Source organism: Oryza brachyantha, chromosome 3, assembly GCF_000231095.2.
Source record: "Oryza brachyantha chromosome 3, ObraRS2, whole genome shotgun sequence".
NCBI lineage: Eukaryota > Viridiplantae > Streptophyta > Magnoliopsida > Poales > Poaceae > Oryza > Oryza brachyantha.
In genome coordinates, this window is record NC_023165.2 from 3,530,852 (window position 1) to 3,553,389 (window position 22,538).

Genomic DNA, 22,538 nt, shown 5'->3' on the forward strand with positions numbered 1-22,538 from the left:
ATCTGTCCAGCCAGCACGTCTATTCAGAATAGAAGAGGGTATTTCTGGACATTTCATGTATTTTTGATAAAAGAAAAAATAATACATCTTTAAATACTGTGAAGTGTTATTTTGTTAAGAATGTTAGACAAATGATGATATTTTTACAAAAATATGTTAAAGGGTGACATTTTATCAAAGACATCTCAATGGAGTGGCATATAGTTAAATTTCTCAAGAAAACTTTGGGAAGAAACTTGACTTGCATTTAAGGTCTTGAAAGCTTTGGGAATCAAGCTAGAGAGTTCAGGGGGCCGCCGGCCGAGTGTCGCGCCCTGCCGCTCTGTCGCTGAACTCTACCGCTCCGCTGCAACGCCCTGCTGCTCTGCCGCTGCTGTGGTGTTGTTGGGGCCTGTGGGCAAGCGTCGTGTCACAGAGGGAAAGAGTACACGAGTAGATTAGGGTTTTGGTATTCTCTTATGTGATTGGCTATTTGGGTGGGAAGTGGGAATCTGGGCTTTGGAAGGCTATGGGTGGGGCTCGCCCGAACGAGTAGGACTGGACCATTGGAGTTTCATATTTTTGAAAAATATATATAGTATTATGCCCTGTTTGTTTCCCCCCTAACAATATCTCAGATTCTCTTGTTTTTTACGTATCCTGAAATGCTAAATAGTGCATTTTTTGTTAAAATTTTCTATATCAAAGTTTCTTTAAAAATTAAGCTTAATTTATTTTTCTAATTTTTATAATTAATTAAATATATACTAATTTTCTGCGTCGGTTAACAACCTACCTCCCGAACATATTAGTCCACTAAGGGGTTGTTTAGTTTGAAAAAAAATTTGCAAAAACATCACATTAAAACTTTAAACACACATTTGAAGTATTAAACTTAGTCTAATTACAAAACAAATTTCAGATTCTGCCTGGAAACCGCGAGACGAATCTTTTGAGTCTAATTAATCCATCATTAGCACATGTTAGTTACTGTAGCACTCATGGCTAATCATGTCCTAATTAGACTCAAAAGATTCGTCTCACTACTTCCTCTATAACTGTGTAATTAGTTTTAATGTTTATATATATTTAATGCTTCATTTAGATGTCCAAAAATTCGATGTGATGTTTTTGAAAAAAAGTTTTAGAAACTAAACGAGGCCTAAAATGGTTTCCAAGAGTGGGCTCCGGCCCAATTCCGCGCCTGCATGACCCCATATACGAAGGGCGTCTTCGCAACTGCTAATAGTAGATGTGCAATCCTGTTATCCTTTCTGACCACCCATGGCTTCAAGCCAAGACCGTGGCATTCCCGCCTCGGCGATAGACAACAAACTGCTGTGCTACTGCTAGGTGTGTTTTGGAACATGAGAGATGTAGAATTATTAGATGTTAATTATAGTTATTTATGTAATTGTGTTTTTTCCCGGTGTAAAGTTAAATATCTATTTATAAATATGAGATAACGAACCTTTTTACATATAACTTTTTACGAAAACGTATCGTTTAGCAGTTTACAAAGCATGCGTAAAAACCAAGGAAAACAACTAAAAATAAGTTGACCCGAAAAATATAGTCTAAGTACAAGCAAGGGAGTTAACCAACGCTAAGTAATATTTTGCAAAAATAAAAATAAATTGTTTAGTAGTTTGAAAAATATGCGTGTAAAAACAAGCAAAAAGGTGAGAAAAATCAAAAAAAAAAAGAAACGTAGCCGAAATACTATGACGAGACGCATCTCGTGCCCCGCGTCACGGCGCCAAACGGATGTCGGAACGCGTGTTCGCCAGCTGGGTCTCCAATGTGAAGTCCACGGGAACCAAGGGGGGCTCGAGTCACGACTCACGAGTTCAGACTCGATCATCCAACCGAGTGGTATTACGTATAACAGTATGGCGGAGTTGTCCTAAAAACCGGGAGCACATGAACATCCGATGGGATCAGGTTTTGTTATCACAGGACAACGTTCGGTGAGACAGCCGCGTCACACGCAGCACGGCGCCTATTTACGTACGCACCAGCTGCGCGTCCGTACACGTACAATAGGGAATCACAGGATGTTTGCCTCGTATTGTACTCTTCTTCTTCAGAGGTGCTACCTTGAGGATGCGTGTTTTATTTTTATTTTTATTTTGGAACGTGCTCGTTTCTACAGTAATTCTACGTGCTGTCATTTCGTACACAGAGAGTCATTACATCCGTGCTTTTCGCTCGCAAAGAGGGAAAAAGAATGCGTATTCTCGTTCTCTCCCGAAGCGATTCCTGATATGCCCCGGGCAAGCTGCAGCAGCAGATGGTGACACTCGACGCGTACTCAACGCACCATCCATCTATCGATCGAGCAACGCATTTCCGTTCCTACTCCTCCTCCTCTACTGCTGCTACCCGCGTCCTCACACGAACCTCGCGTCGCAACTAACTTCCGGCATTAGAGGGCACACGCTTTCCCTCCCCCCCCCCCCCCCCCCCCCCCCCCCCCTCGCAGGAGAGGCGCGATCCCCACCCCGCTCGCACGTAACTTCGCCGCGGCCGCGCACCGCGTGGAGCCCGGGTCGGGGGTGAGGCGGGTGCGGTTGCGGGTGCGTGCGTCGGTTTTCTCACGGGGAACGCGCCGGCCCGGGGTAATGACGTCGCGAGCTTGCTTCCTTCTGCCGCGTGATGCGATCGATCGACGGGGTTGCGTCGCGTCGCGCACGCCGGGCCGGTTTGTTAGGCAGGCACGGGAAACGATCGGGTGAACGATGCAGAGTTGGGGTGGGGGCTTGGCCGCGTCGCGGACGCGACGCCGGAGACGCCGAACATTAGGCGGGTTGGCTCGGATATGCTCGTGCATCTGCTTCGCACACCGGGCAATGAAATCTAGTCGTGGGTTAACACACGAGAGGTGCCGGCCCGCGCGCACATGTAACATGTTGCCCATGATCTCGCGAGTTAGGATTAAGTTAATGCGTACATCTTTGGTCCTAGTTGATGGATTTGGAGCTGGGCACAGGAATTAAATTAATTAGCAAGCAGCGCACACTGTCTATCGTCGCAAGTGGTGTTCAACAATGGAGTTGCATGATTGTTTGGTATTAGCACCGTGCTGCTGCTGGCAATGCTCATGAATAGCACCACACAATTTAGGAATACAACCACCTGTTTTGTTGGTATTTTATAAATAAATAACAACAAAGCTCGTTCACATTGTGCTATACTATAATAAAACCATGGAACAGATCGATCCACATGTGTAATACAAGAAAGAATTAATTAATACAGGGAGTCTTGTATATAGATCATGGGGCATATCATCATGTGCGCAGATGAATTTCACAATAAACTAAGAAATTTGTATATCAAAATCAATTGAGTCCGTGTAGGAATCGGAGAAAAAAATTCCAAACAGGACACAACATACTTCGTTAGATCCATAAACCTCTACCGACTCAAGGGTCAGGGCAATGACATTGCCCTGCGGAGACCGTGCTTATATGCCGCAATAACTAGGGTAACTGCTAAGACTAATTACGTACTCTTAATTCTACTCCATGATAAACCAACTCAAAGTTGTTAATGGAAAGTGAGCCAGACTGCCAAGTCGATCGGCCACTGGCTACCAGATGACGAGTTGGCGTCATGGCAATCGAGGTCTCAGATCGCAGAGGTGATATCGAGGCGATGATCAGCGCGAGTGCATGTCTCCTAGGCTCCCCAGCGCGAGCCAGTCATCGCGCTTCTCCTCCGGAGCCTTCGCCTTCTTCGCCGGCGGGCCGTACGACGGCCGCGCGTTGTCGGTGGCCCTGTCCTTGCGCTTCGCCAGGAACCTCTGCAGCGACGCCTTCCTCGCGATCGGCATGTCCACCAGCGCCGGCGCCGGCGCCTCCGGCGCGGTGCCCTGCGCCGCCGCCGCGTAGCGGATCAGATCAGCCGCCGTGGCCGGCGCGCACCGGTCGATCACGACCACCCTCCCGTCGTAGAAGATCGTGAACTGCTGCTCCCGGCCCGCGGCCGGCTCGCATCTTGGTTCTTGCACCGCTGCAGCGTTGAAAGGCGTTGCCGCTGGTGCTGTGGCCATGAGGCCAGCCGCCGCCGCCGTCGACGACGACGACGGCTGCGGGGAGCTGGCCTTGACGAACTGACTGAGCAGGCCGCAGGCGATGGTGAAGCGGCGGGTGACGGGGACCGTCGACGCCATTGCCAGCACGGGGAGGGGGGGGGGTGTGGGGGCGAGTGAGCACAGACGGGGAGAGCTAGAGATCAGTAGCTAGCTTGTGAACGTGTCGCTCGTCATGGACTCCTGGTGGTTCGTGGAGTTGGCTCAAGCTCAACCGCTCTATATAGAAGACGTACGGGGAGAAACGTGTGGTTGGTTAGTGGAGTGCAACGCGAGACGAGGAGAGGAGAGGACGTGAGGAAAACGTGGCCGCGTGCATGACGCGAAACGCGCGCGCCGTCTGTTTCAAAAGGTATTTCTTTCCGTTCCGCGACGACGGGCAACCGCCTCTTTGATTATCTCCTCGTTCCGGAGATAATGCCTCCTCTTGGTTGTTACATCGATCGATCAACACCTGGCCCGGCCACCGTTAGATACGTGTCAACTCAACCAAAAAGTTCGGATTTGCGTGCTATCATAGTACTCCGAAGTGAATCGGTAACCGGATGACAACGAATCTTTTTTTTGGGCGTAGAGATTAATCAGTTGAAAGAATTATCGTATACGGTATACACCACATGCGGCAATATAACTCTCGCGATTCGCACAGTGCGTGCCAATTCTATTCGAGGAGCCCGGGAGGCCTAAAAACCGAGCCGAACACGGCCTAACCCGCGCAATTCCAAGCATCGCGCAGCCTAACTCGAAGAGGCCCGCGCCAATCCATCGAGCACTTTGCCGGAAGCAGCAATGCACGTTGTCCCCGTTTGGTTCGTCGCCCCTGCCTTCTGCCGTTCGGTCGATCGGGAGGGTGAACGGAAAATCTTTCCGGAATGAATCAGCAAGTGTTCCCGCACGTTTGGCTCGTCGCGCCGGCGTTCGGCCATCCATCGGGGAGGATGCACGAGTTGGGAGAAGACGCCGACCCGGCTAAGCAAAACACAGCTGCGCGATCGCGATCGCGACGCGCAACGCCGGCTGGCTTAGCCTAGCTGCTTGCCGGCCTCGCGCGCCTGCCCGCTGGGGGCCTAACCTGGCGTTGGTTGATCACGCAACACGGCTTGCCTTTTCTGCTCCATCGGTGAAGGGCCCGGGCTAAGGGGGGTAACGCGGCAAAAGCGATAACCCAACCACTCCCTATTGCTAACGATAGTAAGTACGATGAGTCTGAATAAAATCTCATTGTATGATAGATAGTGCCTTATCTTTATACTATCATGTAGCTATACTATAAAACAGGTATAGTAATATAATAGTGTAGCAATATTTTTTTTATTTGGAGGTCTCGCTTAATCAAACTGATCCGCTGGCTTCGTGTGTGAGCATTAGCAATATGCTACAGCTCGCTTAGTTTTTCTTCTCGTGTTTTTTCTAGCCGCCGAAAGCGACAACTACGGCAACGCGACGAAAACGTCGTCTGGCGTCCTAGGTAGCAGGAACCTTCATGCCCCGTTCGAATGTTGCCGTCTCTCGTGACTGACCGATCGACACTAGTAGTATATTTTTGCTGCGGAGCGCCGTGGCCCCACATGTAAGCGACCGACGGCCGGCGGGGAGGACGGTCACCGCGTGGGCCCGCGCAACGTGCTTCTGCTCGAAAAAAAATGGTTGGATTCGCGACACGTGTCCACGATCGCAGGATGCCATGCTGACTTGCCGTAGTGTTCGTTTCGACTTTTTATTATTTTCTTCATCCAAATTACAGTTTTTGAGTGGCGTTGCAGTTGCGCCACCACCTTTGCACGCCTCGTGCATGGCATTGGCTTCACGCTGCCCTCCCTTTTCCGATTTCTAATCGTCAACCGCTTTTTTCAGGGAACTTTCTTTACCTTAGCATTCTGAGAGATTTTTCAGTTGTTGGTTGCAGTAATCTATTGAGACTTTAAGAGAACGTGCACTTTTGCAAGTACAAAATTCATCGAAAAAAAACGGCTGGCCATGCCGTCATGCATTTCCTATAATTTATCGTCGACCAGTTCTTGGCGAGAATAATCCTTCGCATAGATTCTGTGAGGAATTGCAATTTTCGCCTGTTTTTGTCAAACCGTGATAAAACAAAGCACATACATAAAGAGATATGGCCTTGCATGACATTCTCATATGGATATGCCTTGCTCATATGGATAATTTGCTTACGTGGGAGGGCTAAAGAAAGAAGAGAGGATTTCTTATGTGTGTTTGAATTTTTCGCTTCTTTATATGTTTTACATGTCTTCAAGTTTTCCATTTTAATCCTCCAATGCTTATTATGTTAGTTAATGGAAATTTTCATATTGCCCTCTTCACAACAGTAACAGTAGTACCACACCCATCGAGCGGGGTACCGCGCTATTAGGTCACTGATACCGCGTATTATCATCCGTTCGATCCGCACGATCCAAAACGGCTAGGATACAATACCGCTTGGGGTACCGCGCTATTAGGTCACTGGTACCGTGTATTATCATCCATTCGATCCAATGCCTAGGAAACGATACCGCTTGGTACCGTCCTAATTTGTTTGACAGTAAAATTCGATACCGCTTGGTACCGTCCTAATTTGTTGGACAGTAAAATTAGGATCCGATAGAGAGAAAACACACATGAACACAAGGAATTCTCATTTTTCAAATCAATTCATACAAAATCATCAAGTCACATATACACATGAGCTTTTTTTTTAAGAGTTGTTTATCGGATCATCTTCAACCAAGGAAAAAAAATAGGATTGTTCTAATTTTTAGCACATACTACAGAAGTGTTATAGACTATTCCATTTTGCACGTTAATTGTGAGTCGCAGTCAATATTATTTAGACGAAAACGAGGGTGTAGAAAACACTTAACACACCCGAGATAGTCAAAAGGAAATCTTTTTCACCCCACCTAATTTTAGATCGTGCACGCGGGCGGGCTGGTTATACTAGCTTGACACGTTTCTCGCACACGGTGAACCAACCATGAGGCCACAAACCTAACCACATGTGCGTGCGTGCGTGCGTACTGCCCCGTACTGGCCGCCTGGCTAGCCCGTCGTAGCGTAGCCAGCGTTTGCACAGTTTAGTTTGCAAAATTTTCATTTTACGCGGTACGTCGGACGTTTGATTGAATATAAGAAGAAGCTTTCAGACATAAAAAACGAATTTTATAGCTTGACTAGAAATTGCGAGACAAATCTTTTGAGCCTAATTAATATATCATTAGCATGTGTAAGTTAATGTAGCATTTGAGGCTAATCATGGCTAATTAGGCTTAAAAGATTTGTCTCATGATTTCACCATAACTATGCAACTAGTTTCTTTTTTATCTATATTTAATACTTTATTTAGATGTCTAAATATCCGATGAGATATTTTTTAAAATTTTTATTTTTAAAAAATTGGGAACTAACGGGCCAAGAGACACACCAAAAATTTAACCGAGTTCCCCCCCCCCCCCCCCCCCCCCCACCCATTTTTTCGCAGCGTGTTCTTTCCCCAATTCGTACGCCACGGCCCGATCGAAACAAACCCCAAAACCAACCGGAACTGCCGCGAAAGTAGCGAGAGACGTGCGTCGCGTGCCGGTGCCCTCCCCGCGAGTCCCTCGCTCGTCGCGCCACCGGCTTCGGCTCGGCTCACCTCGCGTTTCACGTGCCGCTTTTCCTTTTCCTGCCCAAGGAAACAGAGATTTCTCCCCTCCAGCTGTGCACCTATGGCGTAAGTAGTATATAGCACGGGCAGGCAGGCGGAACGTTTCGTCCTCGTTTCGTTTCTTTGGCAGCAGCAGGAAGCTTAAGCAAAAGTGTGCTGTGTTGTGCTGTGCTGTGGGTGTGGGCTTTGATGTGAGCTGGTTTGTTTTTGGTTTTGGTTTCTTTCTCTCGTACTACCTTGCGTACGCGCGACATGGCCGGTAGCGAGCAGCGGCAGGTGGTCAAGGCGGCGACGGCGGCCGGAAATGGCAGCAGGTTTGCGGTGACGTGTGGCCTGCTGCGGCAGTACATGAAGGAGCGTGGCGCCGGGAGCAGCGGCGGAGGCGGCAGATTCTTGCCGGCGGTGACCATGAGCCTCATGGCTACTGCTGGAGCTGACGCCGGCGCCGTTGGTGTGGCGGCGGCGGTGGAGGAGGAGGAGGCGCCGGAGGAGATCAAGACCATGGAGCTCTTCCCTCAGCAGGCCGGGATCAAAGACTCGCGGGAAAGGTACGTACGCGCAAACTGAACAAGCGCGCGAGAGTTCATCGATGGAAGCTATGCTAGTTAGCTTTGATGCTAAAGCTGCGAGCTTTTTTTTTTTTCTTGTTTGTCAGGAACGAGACTGAGAAGGCGCAACTGAGTCAGCTGACCATCTTCTACGGCGGGAGTGTGGTGGTGTTCGACGACTTCCCCGCCGAGAAGGCCGACGAGCTGATGAAGTTCGCGGGCTCCCGCGACACGGCGCCCGTCTCAGACGACGACGCCGGCGCCGCCGCGGCGGCTCGCCATCTTTCGCCGGGGCAGCCTTGCCTACCAGGTAGCTACTAGCTAGCATCAACTCCAAACACATACGTACACATGCACACGGGCCAAAACCCAAAGGTTCACGGACCCGATCCACGCCGCACACGCCACCAGCTGACAAGCATGAGCGCCGTGTGTCGAACCGTTCTGCAGACATGCCCATCGCGAGGAAGGTGTCGCTGCAGAGGTTCCTGGAGAAGAGGAAGAACAGGCTCGCCGCGTCGGAGCAGCCGCCATCCCCGGTGGCCTCGTCGTCGTCGCCGGAGCCGGAGAAGAAGGAGGAGTCGAGCAAGCGTGCCAAGAAAGACGATGGCGCGTCGTGGCTCAAGGTGAACCCCACTCTCAGCCTGTGATCGAGCCGGAGAAGAAGCTGAAGATAGCTGGAGATCAAGAAGAAAATTAAATTACTGCAGGCTTGATTAATTACTGCTACTGGGTTACTATTTTCCACGTGTCTGTGTGGAACTGTGCGTGTGTGTTGATCATTTTTCCCCTCCATTTCTACTATTTTGCAACAGTTGCTGGTTGCTTCCGGGGAATTACTAGCTAGGGTAGCTACGACTGGTTAAACCACTCTGTCAGCCTATCTGTTTGTTTGAGAATTCTTTGGTTATTTGAAGAATTCTTTCATGCTGATCTTGCATGTAAAGATCCATGCAAGCACACGGATTGATGCTTGTCGGATCTATGGCTTGTAAATCCGAATAAAATGGCTAACAAAGGTAGTGATAATTATCCTGTTCATGGTCATGTGTCATGCGTATGTAATAAAGTATATTTACGGCACGATCAATAGGATATATTTAAGTTCCTGTATCGGTTTAACTTGTCAGTCCTGCTATAAATACGAACTAATTGTTTACCTGCATATGACTAAAACATTGAATTATTAATTAGGCAAAAAGGTCAAGTAAGTGACACTGCAGCCGTTGATTAATTGGATCGTACGTAAGTCGGATGGTTGAGTCGTACATAATTGGATCGTATGTAATTTGATGGTTGAGTCGTATGCATATTAATTTTCTTAACTAGTCTACATAAACAGGAAAACATATTTTCGATGCACGTGTTTTTCAATGCTTCCTGCTGGTTGTACAATCAATCTAGAGCATTTATACTGTCTAACAATATAATGGATTGAGTTTATTTTTTTACATACATCAGAAGTAATACTATTTAATTATACTGGTGAATAATATCGGCAGTAGAATACTATGAATGGCCGTAAAGTTACTCTTTCTGGTGGGATAACAATATCTATTGGGATAGTATTTGAATTGTGATGCAAATACGCGAGGGAAAACAGGATCAAATTTTCGAAATGAACAAGTGCAGCATAAACAGGCTTTTGATTAAACAAAACTGGCAATACGTGTAAAGTTTCATGTGCCGGCCGGGGGTAGGAAGTAGGAACGAGTAAGAAAACAGAGACGTGCATGCATGCATGTGTATTATTTGTAGTCGTTACACGTCGTCTTCCCAAGACTTGGCGTGCGTGCGTCTACACGCTTACCATTTCAAAGCTCGATCCCGACTAATTAAGCCAGGAATAAACATGTGTCGTCTTTAATTGTGGCACCGAGAACACCGGTCGGTCAGTATAGCTAGCGTGCGTGCACGTAGTCAAGAGTAATGTCGTTAATCCTGGTACCTCGAAATTTTATATATATATATATATATATATGAAGGTTTCAAAATTTTGAATGCAAAATTTAGGAGCAACTTTCCCATCGTTGAAAAAAAAATCAAGATGTATCATATTTTTAGGGTAGAATTTAATATCTTCCGCTAATTTGTACCACCTCCGTCCTTAAATGTTTGACGCCGTTGATTTTTTCATACATGTTTAACTATTCGTCTTATTCATTTTTTTAAAAAATATGTAAAGCTATATATATGTGCATAAAAATATATTTAACAATAAATAAAATGATATAAAAATAATTAATAATTATGTAAATTTTTTAATAAGACAAGTAGTTAAACGTGTATAAAAAAGTTAACAATGTTAAATATTTAAGGATAGAGGAAGTATATCAAAATAAAAAATTTTGAGCGTTGATTTTGTTACTTTCTTAATACGATAAAGTTGTGCAACGATAACAATGCAGAGCCAACAAGTTCAACCAGCCTTCTCTTGCCACGATATTCCATTGCGCGTCTGCAGATTCTGCTGGAGCTCTGAATATTCGCAAGTTTCAGAGGAAAAAAAATTGCGGTAAGAATCTTTAGTTTCTCGCTGATGTACTTGTGACTAGCATAAATATTAGGTATTAGGTATTACTCTGGTTGTTAAGAGACGAATGGCTTTGCGTTCTTGAAGGAAGTACATAAATATATTTAATGATGTGTTGGATTAAACTAATTTAGTGCCATGGTCCGTACACGTTAATATAGCTTTATAGATTTAGTTAAATCTTAAAGATGTTTGATTTATAATAAAACTAATAACCTATAATATTAAACAGAAGCAGCACTTCTTGTCTCTAGCTTCAGTCGTCAAGTCTTCGGTCTCCCCAGTGGCAGCCACCTTATTTCTCCACCCGCAATGTATCAGCTTCCCACCTGTTTCCTCCTTTCCAACCAGATGCGAGATGTTGTGATGACCAATAATTTGAACATCAGTTTGGTAAAAAAAATATCGTTGTCTTTTGAATGTTCAAATCCTTTTTATTAAAGGGTTTTGGTGGTAAACCAACGGCAACAGATTGTATACCAGTATACCAGTTTTACTTGTTATTGATGGTGACGAGGCACAAAAAATTGGCAGAGACTACGTCTAACACACTTAGGCCGCCAGCACATATTACCAAACTATACTACGTGCACACTTCTCGGACCGTTAAATGATACTATATTTTTTTTAAAAAAATCTATAGAAAAAGTTGTTTTTAAAAATCATATCAATCTTTTTAAAAGTTTTTTATAGCAATTAATTAATTAATATTAATTCACTGCTACGTTTTTCGTGCCAGTTTCCACCCTATCTAAGGAACACGGCCTGAGTATACTAGCTAAATTTTACTGACCTTAAAATAGTATTAATTTTTAGTATAAAATTATAGTACTTTGCGTCTAAAGATACTAAGTTTGTACACTAGCAAGCATGGTTATGTATAATCTCACGGATGATAAATACTCAACATACTAACAGATCGCAAAAATGTAATCACGACAACAGTAACATGACATATTTACAAATAAAATTTTTATATACATATTCATAGCGATGGAAAATCTAAGATTGAAAAATAAACTTAAGTGAAAAAAATCCTAAAATCAACTTTAAATTAAAGGCTAAAAACTTAAAATTTGAAAGCATAAGTAGAACTAAAAAAATAGCTGTGACGGTCCATAGCAACATAACAAAATATAACAACTTGAAAATTGGATGCATCTCCTTTTCTCTTTCCCTTACTAATAAACTCATTCAATGGATATGTGATATTTCTGTCCAGATACTAGAAACATGAGTTCTGCTGACCTTTGCTGAAAAATTAGGGGCCTGTATGACTCGACAAATATGACCACGGACTTAGAAAAAAAACAAAAGAGGAAAAAAACATCTGACTAATTCAATAATGATCTAGCAGCTGACTAATTCGTAGCTGCGCTCCTGGAATCATGGAGGCGCCTGTGGTGATCGATCACTGCAATTAACATGCGTGGTTGACTCCAATTAATTATTCCCATTTACTTGTGCCATTTCTCTATCACAGGAATAATACGCAACTCCAATTAATTTAGTACGACTGTACCTGTACGAGCATCAGCAAAATTGTCAACACAAAAGTACTTCCAAGTCATGTTGCATACGGCATTACGGCTGTGATGCAGGATCAAAACCAAAACTGAAAAAAAACACCGAATAAACCACCCATCGACGAGTCCAGAGAATCGATCAAACTTCATGTGCGCTGGCTGGTGCGAGAAAGCGAAACTTGCTCGCTCTGTCTGCCTCATTTTTTTTTTCATTTCCCGTGCAACAAAAAAGTAGCATATCTATTAGTTTTAAATCATGTACTTAAACACATACGTCCCCGTATTTACGACTAATTAGTTTTTTATTGTTAGGCCTCCTTTGATTCAAAGGAAATTTATAGAAATTTTAGAGTATTTCATTACCATAGGAATTTTTTTCTACAAAGCCGTTTGAATCAAATGAATGAACTCTAAAAAATCCTATGAATTCCTATAGAATGTCTCTTCCCATACAAATTTTAGAGGAAATTTAACCAGAGGTAGAACCTCCTAGAAAAAAATCGTTTGAGTCTTTATCTCTTCTTAAATTTCTATGTTTTTCTTAGTCCAATCAAATAGTCATTCATATGTTCTTCTTTGTGTTTTGTAATCATCTGTTTTACCCTTACGTTCATATCAGAATTCTATTTTTTTATTTCTCTAATTTTTTTATTTATGTGATTCAAAGTGGCCCTTAATCGACCGACATCGAGATGTTCACGCCGACCTAATTAATACTAAAATAAGTTTTATGAACATATTTAAATATTGATGTGTTGTGAGTGTTTGTGTTTGGCTGTGTATTAAGAAAAATATCTTAACTGCTGCTCTTTAAATAATTATTTATGTCGACCGTCTCGTCGCAGTGTCTTTTCTTTTTCCCCCTTTTTAATAAATTCCACGCACGTTGCTAACCACGTGACTAAATTAATCCGGCAGCATATGTTGTCGCCGACCTCACGCGGCAAACTTAATTAATTTCTCCTCTCCCATTTCCTCTTCTCTCCTCTTCAAGTGGGCTGCGACGTCGCTGTCCTGCTCCCCGTTTCGATGAAATTAACCCCAACACATGACGCACCACTAGACTACGGCTGCAAGTATAGTACTAGTCCAGAATTAATTTGGAGACGCTAACACGCCCCCAATTGATTAAGCACAGGATTAATGTGATTGGGGCGAATGTTTGGCTTTTTCTATATGATATATTTGTAAATAAAAAATAGTTTATGAATATAATGTTTATATACGTATTCTTAAAATTGGTTCGTGGACGAGATATCATAGATCAGATCCATCCCTAAATTGCAGGATGAGTTGTTCTAATTTTTTGGTTTGGTTAAAGGGATGAGTTAAACTTTGTTTCCTGTTTGGTTAGAGGAATGATATGAGATAGTTTGGTTCGAGGGATAGACGTGAGATGCCTAAATGTGATTAACTTTCTACAATGAGGCGGTGAGGTTACCTCCCATCTCTTAAATAAAATTACAAGTATTAGGATTAATATGTGAATAATCTAAATTTATTGTTTTTACATATATACCATAATATATTTAAAATAAATTTAATAAATGGGACATATATTTCATAATTAATAAATAGAATAAACAATTCACCATTAAATATAGACACGTAAATCTTTTGCGTATTCTTTCAGCGCGCCCTAGGATGAGTTGATCCCTCCGGTTCAGAAGGACGTTGGATCTAAATCTGAAAGAAGGTTCAACATATCTCACTCATCCCTAAACCAAACAGGATTAAAAATGAGTTGGCTCTATCCCAACCCATTATGTAACCAACCGCATCATTGGTGATCCAAAAGCGAAAACTGGAAAATAAATTTAAGTGAAAAACTCTCCAAAATCAAAAAGTGAAAAGAAGGTAGCAATAATTAACCTAGTATCATCTCTCTATCAAAAAGCTTTCGCTTGAGCAGTTCATCTCCCTCGTGATCCATAAGTGTGGAGGCCGTGGAGTACGTGTACAGTGTACAAAAGAGGGCAACGAGAATAAAAGGGATTGAAATGGACTTTGATGGGGGTGAGAATTTTCCCGTGATTCATGAGCAGGCAATGGCAAAAGAAATTAAACCATACACATGCACAAGTTGGGGAGGAAAAATGTGAAGAGATTGTACGGTTTTCGCTTTCGTTTTTTTTTTCGTTTTGAGGTCTTTGACTAATAAAGCATTGTGTGCTACGTCCACGTTAATTAATAATTATGGAATGCGACGCACTGTGTGGTAGGAGTAAATAAGTAATTGTAAATACATATATATCGCATGCAATGGTGTGCAAACATAATAAAAGAGAAAATAAAACAGAGGATGGATGGACCACTACGCGGGCCAGCGGGCAGCAGACAACCAACCGGCGACCAACCTCGTGATGAAAAAACAATCAAAAAATTAATCAAGTGGAAAAATACATGCACATGCGACGTTAAGCTCACCTGCATGATTTCTTTAATTTTTTGGGGTTAATTATCCTTGAAATATGTTGTATGGCATTTCCATCCAAACAAGTGAGCACTTTAGAGTACCACTTATCTCACTGTCTCTCATTTAAAATTATTCCTACCTTACCCTGACTTCTTAGACCGCGTTCGATGGGGGTAAGTTCGGACTTAGTAATAGATTAGTACATGATTAATTAATTATTAATTATTAAAAAAATAGAATATAGATTAATATGAATTTTTAAATTTTCTATAGAAAGTTTTTTAAAAAATACACCGAGCAGTTTGAGAAGCATGCGCGTGAAAAACGAGAAGGGCAAGTTAACTAACCAGCACGGCGAACATGGCCTTACTCATAGCCAGCTCTCTTTTAATAAAAAAAAACATAAATCCTATAGATGGTATATTGTCTGAAATGATAAGACATGGTACATCTGTGTACCATATATATCTGATACCTAGTTATTAGGTCCATTGAAATGATAAGGGATTTTGTACTCTTCCTCTGTTAAATAATATTATTGTGTTTTTACCATGTACATTACGTAATCATACTAAAAGACCAATCTCATTACATAGTTTTATAGAGTATTATTTACATTTTTTATTGGATACCGCCTTATCTCTTTTGATGTTGTATATTTACATATAGGTCTCCTGCTGGGGGAGAACACAATTGGATTACCATTTTTCTTTTTTTGCTTTACATCTCCCTAAAATATTAAGTGCTTAAGTTGTTAGGATAAGACTTATTGGCATTGAGGGTTTATTTGAATAACGAGAACTAGCATCATGGCCCGCGCAGACTGCGCGGCTAATTTTGTTATAAAATTTCTTATATAATATCAAATATGTTTTATATTATATTTTGTAAAATATAATACTAAAAGTGGTAATATAGTTTTAAACTTGGATATAACTTAGATCAAACTTTTACATTTGATGCTTTCGATTCTTTTCCAATTTTTTTGTGCGCTTTTTAAGTCCTAGTTTCTCTTATAGAAACATTGATATGTCCAATTGATCTTTTCTCTCTGTTTTTTTAATTGCTATCGATCTGATCTGTCGTTACATACGGCGAAAATAAAAATATGATCTGGCGACCTGATCTTTTATGTAATTCGTCTCCGATTGATCTTTCGTCCGATTGAAAATCTGATCTGTCGACCTGATCTTTTCTGTTATAACTAATATTCGCCTGATTGATCTTTGGCGAAAATAAAAATATGATCCGACGACCTGATCTTTTTGTTATTCATCTCCGATCGATCTTTCGTCCGATTGAAAATCTGATCTGTCAACGTGATCTTTTCTGTTATAGCAAATGTTCGCCTGATTGATCTTTTTTCTTAATTTTCTTCGATTAATCTTTTCTCTTATTTTTCTTCGATTAATCTTAGAATTTCTAGCATACATGTATAATATATCCTTGTCCGATTCCACACAAACATGATTTTTTTCTTTTATTTCACATAGTTTTTTTAAAAACAATGCCTAGTCTAATTCCACGTGCGTATGCAGTATTTTTTTTCTTTTTTCCTCTTATTTTTCCACGGTTGTAACAAACTGTGTAGGTAGTTTTCCTTTTTTAAAAAAACGTCCTAGTCCGATTCCACTTAAAAAATAAAATAAAGTCATTTTTTTTCTCTTTTACTCTTGCTTTTTCACGGTTATAACAAACTGTTTAGGTAGCTTTCCTTTTTTTTAAAAAAAAACTTCCTAGTCTGATTCCACTTTAAAAAAAATCCAAAAAAACATGTTCTTTTTTAGGAATTGTCCGATCCAAAAAATCGTTTTTTATCCAAAGAATCACGCTCTTTTTTTAGAGTTATCCGATCAATAAAATCTCACACTCCTTTTTTAAGGAGTTGTCCGATTCAAAAAAAAATAGTTTTTTATCCAAAAAATCACCTCCTTATTTTAAGTTGTCCGATAAAAAAAAATCCTTACCTTTTCTTTTTTTTCTCTTATTTTCCTTCGATTAATGTTTTTAAGTTGTCCGATAAAAAAAATCTTTACTTTTCTTTTTTTCTCTCTTATTTTCCTTCGATTAATGTGGGATTTTCTAGCACGTGAGAGTAAACATGCTAGCTTCTTTTCCTATTACTTTATATATATAATAGATTTCCCAATCTTTTCCTTAACTCCTAAGAGTATCTTTTAATCATGGCCAATGATTCTTCGTATCTCATTTCATCACCCTCTTCACTCGTTTCTCTGTCCCAATCTCGCTCATTCTAACCCACTATCCAAACAAGACCGATAGTGGTTTGTGATAATTTGTACAACTATTTACGATATTTTTGCTTGTGTCAATTATTTCTCCTCTTTATATCTAATACATATAACTGACTATTGCATAACTTTTATATAGTAAATATACTTATAGTTTGATTAATTATTGTTCAAAATATATAAAATTAACTTTTTAGAAAACATAATGCACCGTGTTTTTCTGTGGATGAAGCACAACTCAACACCACTATAAACTGATCCCATCTAAGCACAAAATAATCCATGGCTCATTCATCCGAAAATAGATACCTCGTGCCGGGCCGAGTTTCATCACCGTAAAATCTCAACTGACACACCAATCACATTTTATTTTACTACTGTCCTAATTGATGGTCCATCCCATAATAAACGGTAGGAGTTCCGCTTCTTCTTTTTCTCCCTTCTCTTTTTCCCGTCTCCCCAGCGTACTCAATCTTACCGTATCGTTTTTCGTCTTAAACAAGAGCCAAAGCAGCAGCAGCAACAAAAGAAAAAAAAACTTACAAACAGAAGGCGTAGCGTTTTCCATGCGCTAATTAGAGGTTGTAATCTAGACGCGAACCACTCCCAAGTTGACAAGTGGGTGGAGGGAGACGGGGCTACGGGAGACAGGCAGCCCGGTCGACATGCGGCGGGCGAGAGCAACGGGAAACCGGGCCCCGCCACCACCACCCCCCAACCCCGCTCCGCTCCCGCTACGCATTCACGCACGCATCGACCGTTCCACCGCCCGTCGCTGTCGCCGCGCCACCGCATGGCACCACCCAACCCAACCCGACCCAACCCCACCCCACCCAAACCCCTCAAAAATCACGTGTTCTTCGTGCAAAACCGCACCGCACCGCACCCGCACGACGCCCCTCCCCCCACTAGTTTCCCTCGGCCAAAATACTCGCGAAAAGAATAAGAATTCGCTTGCTTCTCCCTCCCTTCCTTCCTTCCTTCCTTCGCATCGCAGCCCACCCCCTCCTCCCCCCACCCCTATAAAACGCAGCGTCAAATCCCACGACTCGAAAACCAGCAAACTGCAAACTCACCGAGGAGGAGGAGGAGGAGGAGGAGGAAGAGGAAGAGGAAGAAGAGGAGAAACCGCGTTTGTTCGGGTGAGGTGAAGCGGTGTGACCGAAGAAGAAGTGATATTTTTGTGATATGGCGGCGGCTATGGAGGGGAAGAGCCGGAGGTTCGCGGTGGCGTGCGGGGTGCTCAGCCAGTACGTCAGGGCGGAGCAGAAGATGGCGGCGGCGGCGGCGGCCGTCGCGGCGACGTCGAGGGCGACGACGCTCAGCCTGATGCCCGGCGCGGAGGTCGTTCACGAGGAGGAGAGGGGAGCCGCCGCGGTGGCGGCGGAGGAGGCCGGGCCCGCGACGGCGCCGCTCACCATCTTCTACGGAGGGAGGGTGGTCATCTTCGAGGACTTCCCGGCGGACAAGGCGGCCGAGGTGATGCGCATGGCGTCCTCCGGCAACGGCGCCGAGCGGGCGGCGGCCGCCCCGGCCACCCCGCGGGAGGGCGCAGCCGTGCTCGCGGACATGCCCATCATGAGGAAGGCCTCGCTGCAGCGGTTCTTCTCCAAGCGCAAGGACCGCCTCGGTGCGCGGGCGCCCTACGCCCGGCCGTCGCCGGCGGCGGACACCAAGGCCTCCGGTGACAAGCCCTCCTCCTGGCTGGGTCTCGGCGCCTCCGACGAACACGCCGCGCGCCGCGACGGCCTCACCATCGCTCTGTGATCCGCGACCTCGCCGCCGCATCTTGTGACGGGAGGAGCAGTACAAACTAGACGTTGATTCACTCATCAGTTGCTCATAATCCGGCGATGTAGAGTTCCATATACTCTTTGTAAAATTCGATAGGGAGATTGATCGAAAAAATTGTGCCTTTTTTGCCCACCTGTATTATTCTTTCTCGTGCAAACCACGGCTGATTCATGAAATTTTACCTCCCTCTCTCGATTAATTTTTCCATGATATACTCTCTCTGTTTCAGTTTCAGTTACAGAATATTTTGGTTATTTCTAGATTTATTAGTAAACCATTATACATACACATATATATATTTATATATATATTAGCATTTATGTTAATTAAAAAAATGAAACGGAGAAGCAGTTGCAACGAGCAAAATACCAAAAGATTATTGAATTATTACTTGTACATCTCTAACCACAGCTTCAGATCAAGCAACAACAACACAAACAGAAAAAAAGGGGACTTGGACTTGGTCTGAAAATAAAGAAGCCCAAACACGTGATGAAACGGGGGGGCATGTGGCGGGAGGCTCGCGTACGCGTCAGTCGGTACGCGCGACGCTTGCGTCTGTCCCTTGTGAACCGGGCGATCCGGCTTCGGCTCGGCTAAAAATCCCTTCGCGTACTTTTTTTTGTAATTTAAACATTTTTAATAAATACGTTTATTATTAAACCTTGAAAAAAATTTACAACGACATTTTTCATCAAGATCTATTAATAAATTTATTTATAAAAATGTTTAAAGTATATAAAAAATTCTATGGCCACCGGCTCACCCACGCGCGCGTGCCGAAATCACGTGGCCAGATAGCGAGCTCGCGAGTGGTCTCGTCTCTATCGGCGACCCGGGCGCGCTCGGTTCGGACTTCAGTTCAGACAACGTTTCTTTCTCCTCGAGATCGACGGACCACCTAACTCTGATTTGAACGCCATTTTTTTTAAAACAAAATTCTTCGTACGCAGGAATGTTTCTTGATGTGTTTTGCCGACACCAGGTACGTGCCCACACGCCTTGGGATCGTGTTTGGGTTTTTGTAGATAAGGAGAGTAATTACGTTTCTGGAACTTTTATATAATTAAACTCTATTGGAACGTGTGAATATGTTTTATGTTCCTACCCTACGGAAACCATTTTTGAACATTTCGACAAGGGTTATAATATTGCCGAAAACATAAATCAAGCCACCGAAATTAAATTGTGGGTAAAACTTTAATATTTATATTGTTCGTGGTTGAAAATTCAACAATCATAAAATAAACTAGGATGAAGAAAAAATAAAAAAATAACTCTAAAAATTAGCTTTAAAATTTTAAATTTTGATCGTGTCTGATAAGCCAACAATCAAATGAATTGAGCGTAAAATGTTGTTATGAATCAGCTTGGTTCAAACTAACCTCTGCTACAACCTACTATTGTGTTCGATTATGGTTTAATAACGCAACGATGATTAGTACTTTGTGTTTGATGGATCATTGTCATGATTGTTTTTGAAGAAAGCGCAGGAGCTCTGCCGCCATGATTTATATACCAAGTACTGTTGATAGTGGCATTGTCCAATTTATGCACAGAAAAGAAGTAAAGAACCCATTAAAGGTTAGACAGCTTCACTGATGTACACTTACAAGTCAAGATTAGATCTTGCCGGCCAGAAAAACACAGCGGTTAGGGAGCAAAGAAACCAGAAAAATTAACCCTAAAAATGTCAAACTAGGCAGCATGCCTAACTAGACACGGTCGCATGCACGGGCTCCTTTAATGATGGGCAAAATCTCTCTGCAAATCTTCAGAGATCGATCGAGACATAATAAGGACACAGGTGGTGCGTGTTTCGTCCACAAGAAGCACTGTTTACGATTAATTGGAGCTGTTCATCGCGGAACACAAACCAAAGTCAAAGCCATGCGTCCTTAAGCCTACGAGCAGCCAAAGCCAACGCGACGACTGCAAAGTCAAAATTCTCTGAAGAACATGTGCAGGCTAATGCTTGCTTCCTTCCAAGTTCAGATCAGCTTCCTCCTGCAGGAAAAATACACTCCATCTGTGCTAATTTGGACATGGTCAGACGCATGGGCAGCAGGAGGAGATGCAACGTTAATTTGCTCGTGCTTCCTGCGAGGAATCAAAGCTGTTTTTCTTCCTCATTTGAAAGATCAAGAAACGGAAATTCGATGACAGGGAGATTCAGAGGCTGAAAAAAACGACGACGACTTCAGCCAGCTGCTGGCTGCTGCCTGTATGGCTGTTTAGTCCGGGCGATGACCTGATGATTTTTCGTCTCTGAGAACAGTACGTACGCAGTACTGCTCCATACGCTTGACAAAACCGACACTGTCATCATCCAATAGTACTGCAAAAGAATATCTAGCAGCTGAAACACCTGTAGTTTCTGTACCAAAACCCGACTATAGCTAGCTGTGTTGCGATCAACTTTAGGTGGCGCTAGCTGTGTGAGATCGAGACCAGTTACAGCATGTGCAGCGACACACACATACACACAGCATTTCATTTCTATGTGTTTTTGGGTGCTTTGCTTTCCCTTTCTTCCAAGAGATTACTGTCGGCCACAGTTTAACTGCAGCTTTGTCGAGAGGTCGAAGCAACTTGCCGCCACCATCTCTGTCCCTATACCTTTGGGCTGGAAAACGATGGATGGCACGGCGGCCCGGCGGAAGCAGACGATCGAGACGAGTGTACGCGTTACGCCGGCCGCCGCCGGGGAGAGCGCGTTTCTACGTCGTCGTTGCTGCTCGCACACCACGCGATGGGATTCTCTCGTTATCCGGTCTAGACGAACAGCGTTCGCACGCCTGGGGATAACGGGAGAAGAGGCCGCATGGTTTCGTGGACGAGAGGTTGCACGCAGGCTTTCGCCATTTTTTTCCCCCTACGTTTTAACATTGCTCAGGATCAATTTTCGGTTAAAATATCGAATTGCTTCTAACAGATTTAAATGTCGAGCAGTAATTTTGCTCTAAATTTCAGTTAAAATCTGTTAAGAAACTGATGAAATTTATACAGGCATGATTCGAAATTCTGTCGTCAGCCGGTATTGTAAACCCTAGCGACACGCAGCAACCTAGCAGCTGCAGTCACCGTGAATTTGGAAAGAAAAAAGGAACAGTTGTACTTCCTCCATTTTAAAACACACGTTGTTTTGTATGATAAACATTTGGCCAAATATTTCTTTATTATATAATATAATTTTTATGATACGAAATTAATATTATCATATTTGTATTTGAAGCATTTTTTATGATTATACTTTTATGTTCCACAATTGATATATTATTAGAGTAATTGCGGTTAAAATCTGGTCCTAACAAAATGAAACATGGACTATATTTTAAAATAGAGCGAGTATTAAAATAGAGCGAGTATTAGTACAGTAAGCACACGAAGATACTTTCTTGGTCGTAACCTCATACAAATTCACACGGACTAGAGCACTGTTTACTTTTTCAAATCTGAATGTATTTGTCAGCTACTTTTCAAATTTGGATGCATCTGTTCCTCGCTACTACAATAGTTGCTTAAAAAAATTAAAGCTTTTATAGAACAAACGAGGGAATCTAAAACTAAAGTCCCACTGAGATGGAGGCGGTATCAGATAAGGCTTTAGATGGCAAAAATTTTTGGAGGGAAAGTTACATCAGACGTTTGACCGGATGTCAGAAGGATTTTTTGGACACGAATGAAAAAACGAATTTTACGGCTGGCCTGTAAACCGCGAGACGAGTTTTTTGAGCCTAATTAA

General features: G+C 43.0%; 3 protein-coding genes across 3 annotated transcripts; 2 read left to right on the plus strand and 1 right to left on the minus strand.

The window, feature by feature from the left end:
• Positions 1 to 3,103: 3,103 nt before the first annotated feature.
• LOC121053921 (protein TIFY 11a-like) lies at positions 3,104 to 4,270 on the minus strand. The gene has a single exon (XM_040522467.1). It carries the CDS (start codon positions 4,154 to 4,156, stop codon positions 3,644 to 3,646), a length of 513 nt encoding a protein of 170 aa, XP_040378401.1. The 5' UTR covers positions 4,157 to 4,270; the 3' UTR covers positions 3,104 to 3,643.
• A 3,483-nt stretch (positions 4,271 to 7,753) lies between these two features.
• Positions 7,754 to 9,297, plus strand: LOC102709909 (protein TIFY 11c-like). The gene is made up of 3 exons (XM_006649438.3): positions 7,754 to 8,272; positions 8,380 to 8,582; positions 8,723 to 9,297. Exons 1-3 carry the CDS (start codon positions 7,977 to 7,979, stop codon positions 8,920 to 8,922), a joined length of 699 nt encoding a protein of 232 aa, XP_006649501.2. The 5' UTR covers positions 7,754 to 7,976; the 3' UTR covers positions 8,923 to 9,297.
• Positions 9,298 to 17,978: 8,681 nt separating this feature from the next.
• LOC102704786 (protein TIFY 11b-like) lies at positions 17,979 to 18,969 on the plus strand. Its single transcript, XM_040522359.1, has one exon. It carries the CDS (start codon positions 18,188 to 18,190, stop codon positions 18,764 to 18,766), a length of 579 nt encoding a protein of 192 aa, XP_040378293.1. The 5' UTR covers positions 17,979 to 18,187; the 3' UTR covers positions 18,767 to 18,969.
• The last annotated feature ends 3,569 nt before the right edge of the window (positions 18,970 to 22,538 follow it).

Coding starts and splice junctions, on each gene's coding strand:
- LOC121053921 (XM_040522467.1), bottom strand. CDS start 4,156: ATGGCGTCGACGGTCCCCGTCACCCGCCGCTTCACCATCGCCTGCGGC.
- LOC102709909 (XM_006649438.3), top strand. CDS start 7,977: ATGGCCGGTAGCGAGCAGCGGCAGGTGGTCAAGGCGGCGACGGCGGCC. Junction 8,273..8,379: donor ATCAAAGACTCGCGGGAAAG/GTACGTACGCGC, acceptor CTTGTTTGTCAG/GAACGAGACTGAGAAGGCGC. Junction 8,583..8,722: donor GGGGCAGCCTTGCCTACCAG/GTAGCTACTAGC, acceptor ACCGTTCTGCAG/ACATGCCCATCGCGAGGAAG.
- LOC102704786 (XM_040522359.1), top strand. CDS start 18,188: ATGGCGGCGGCTATGGAGGGGAAGAGCCGGAGGTTCGCGGTGGCGTGC.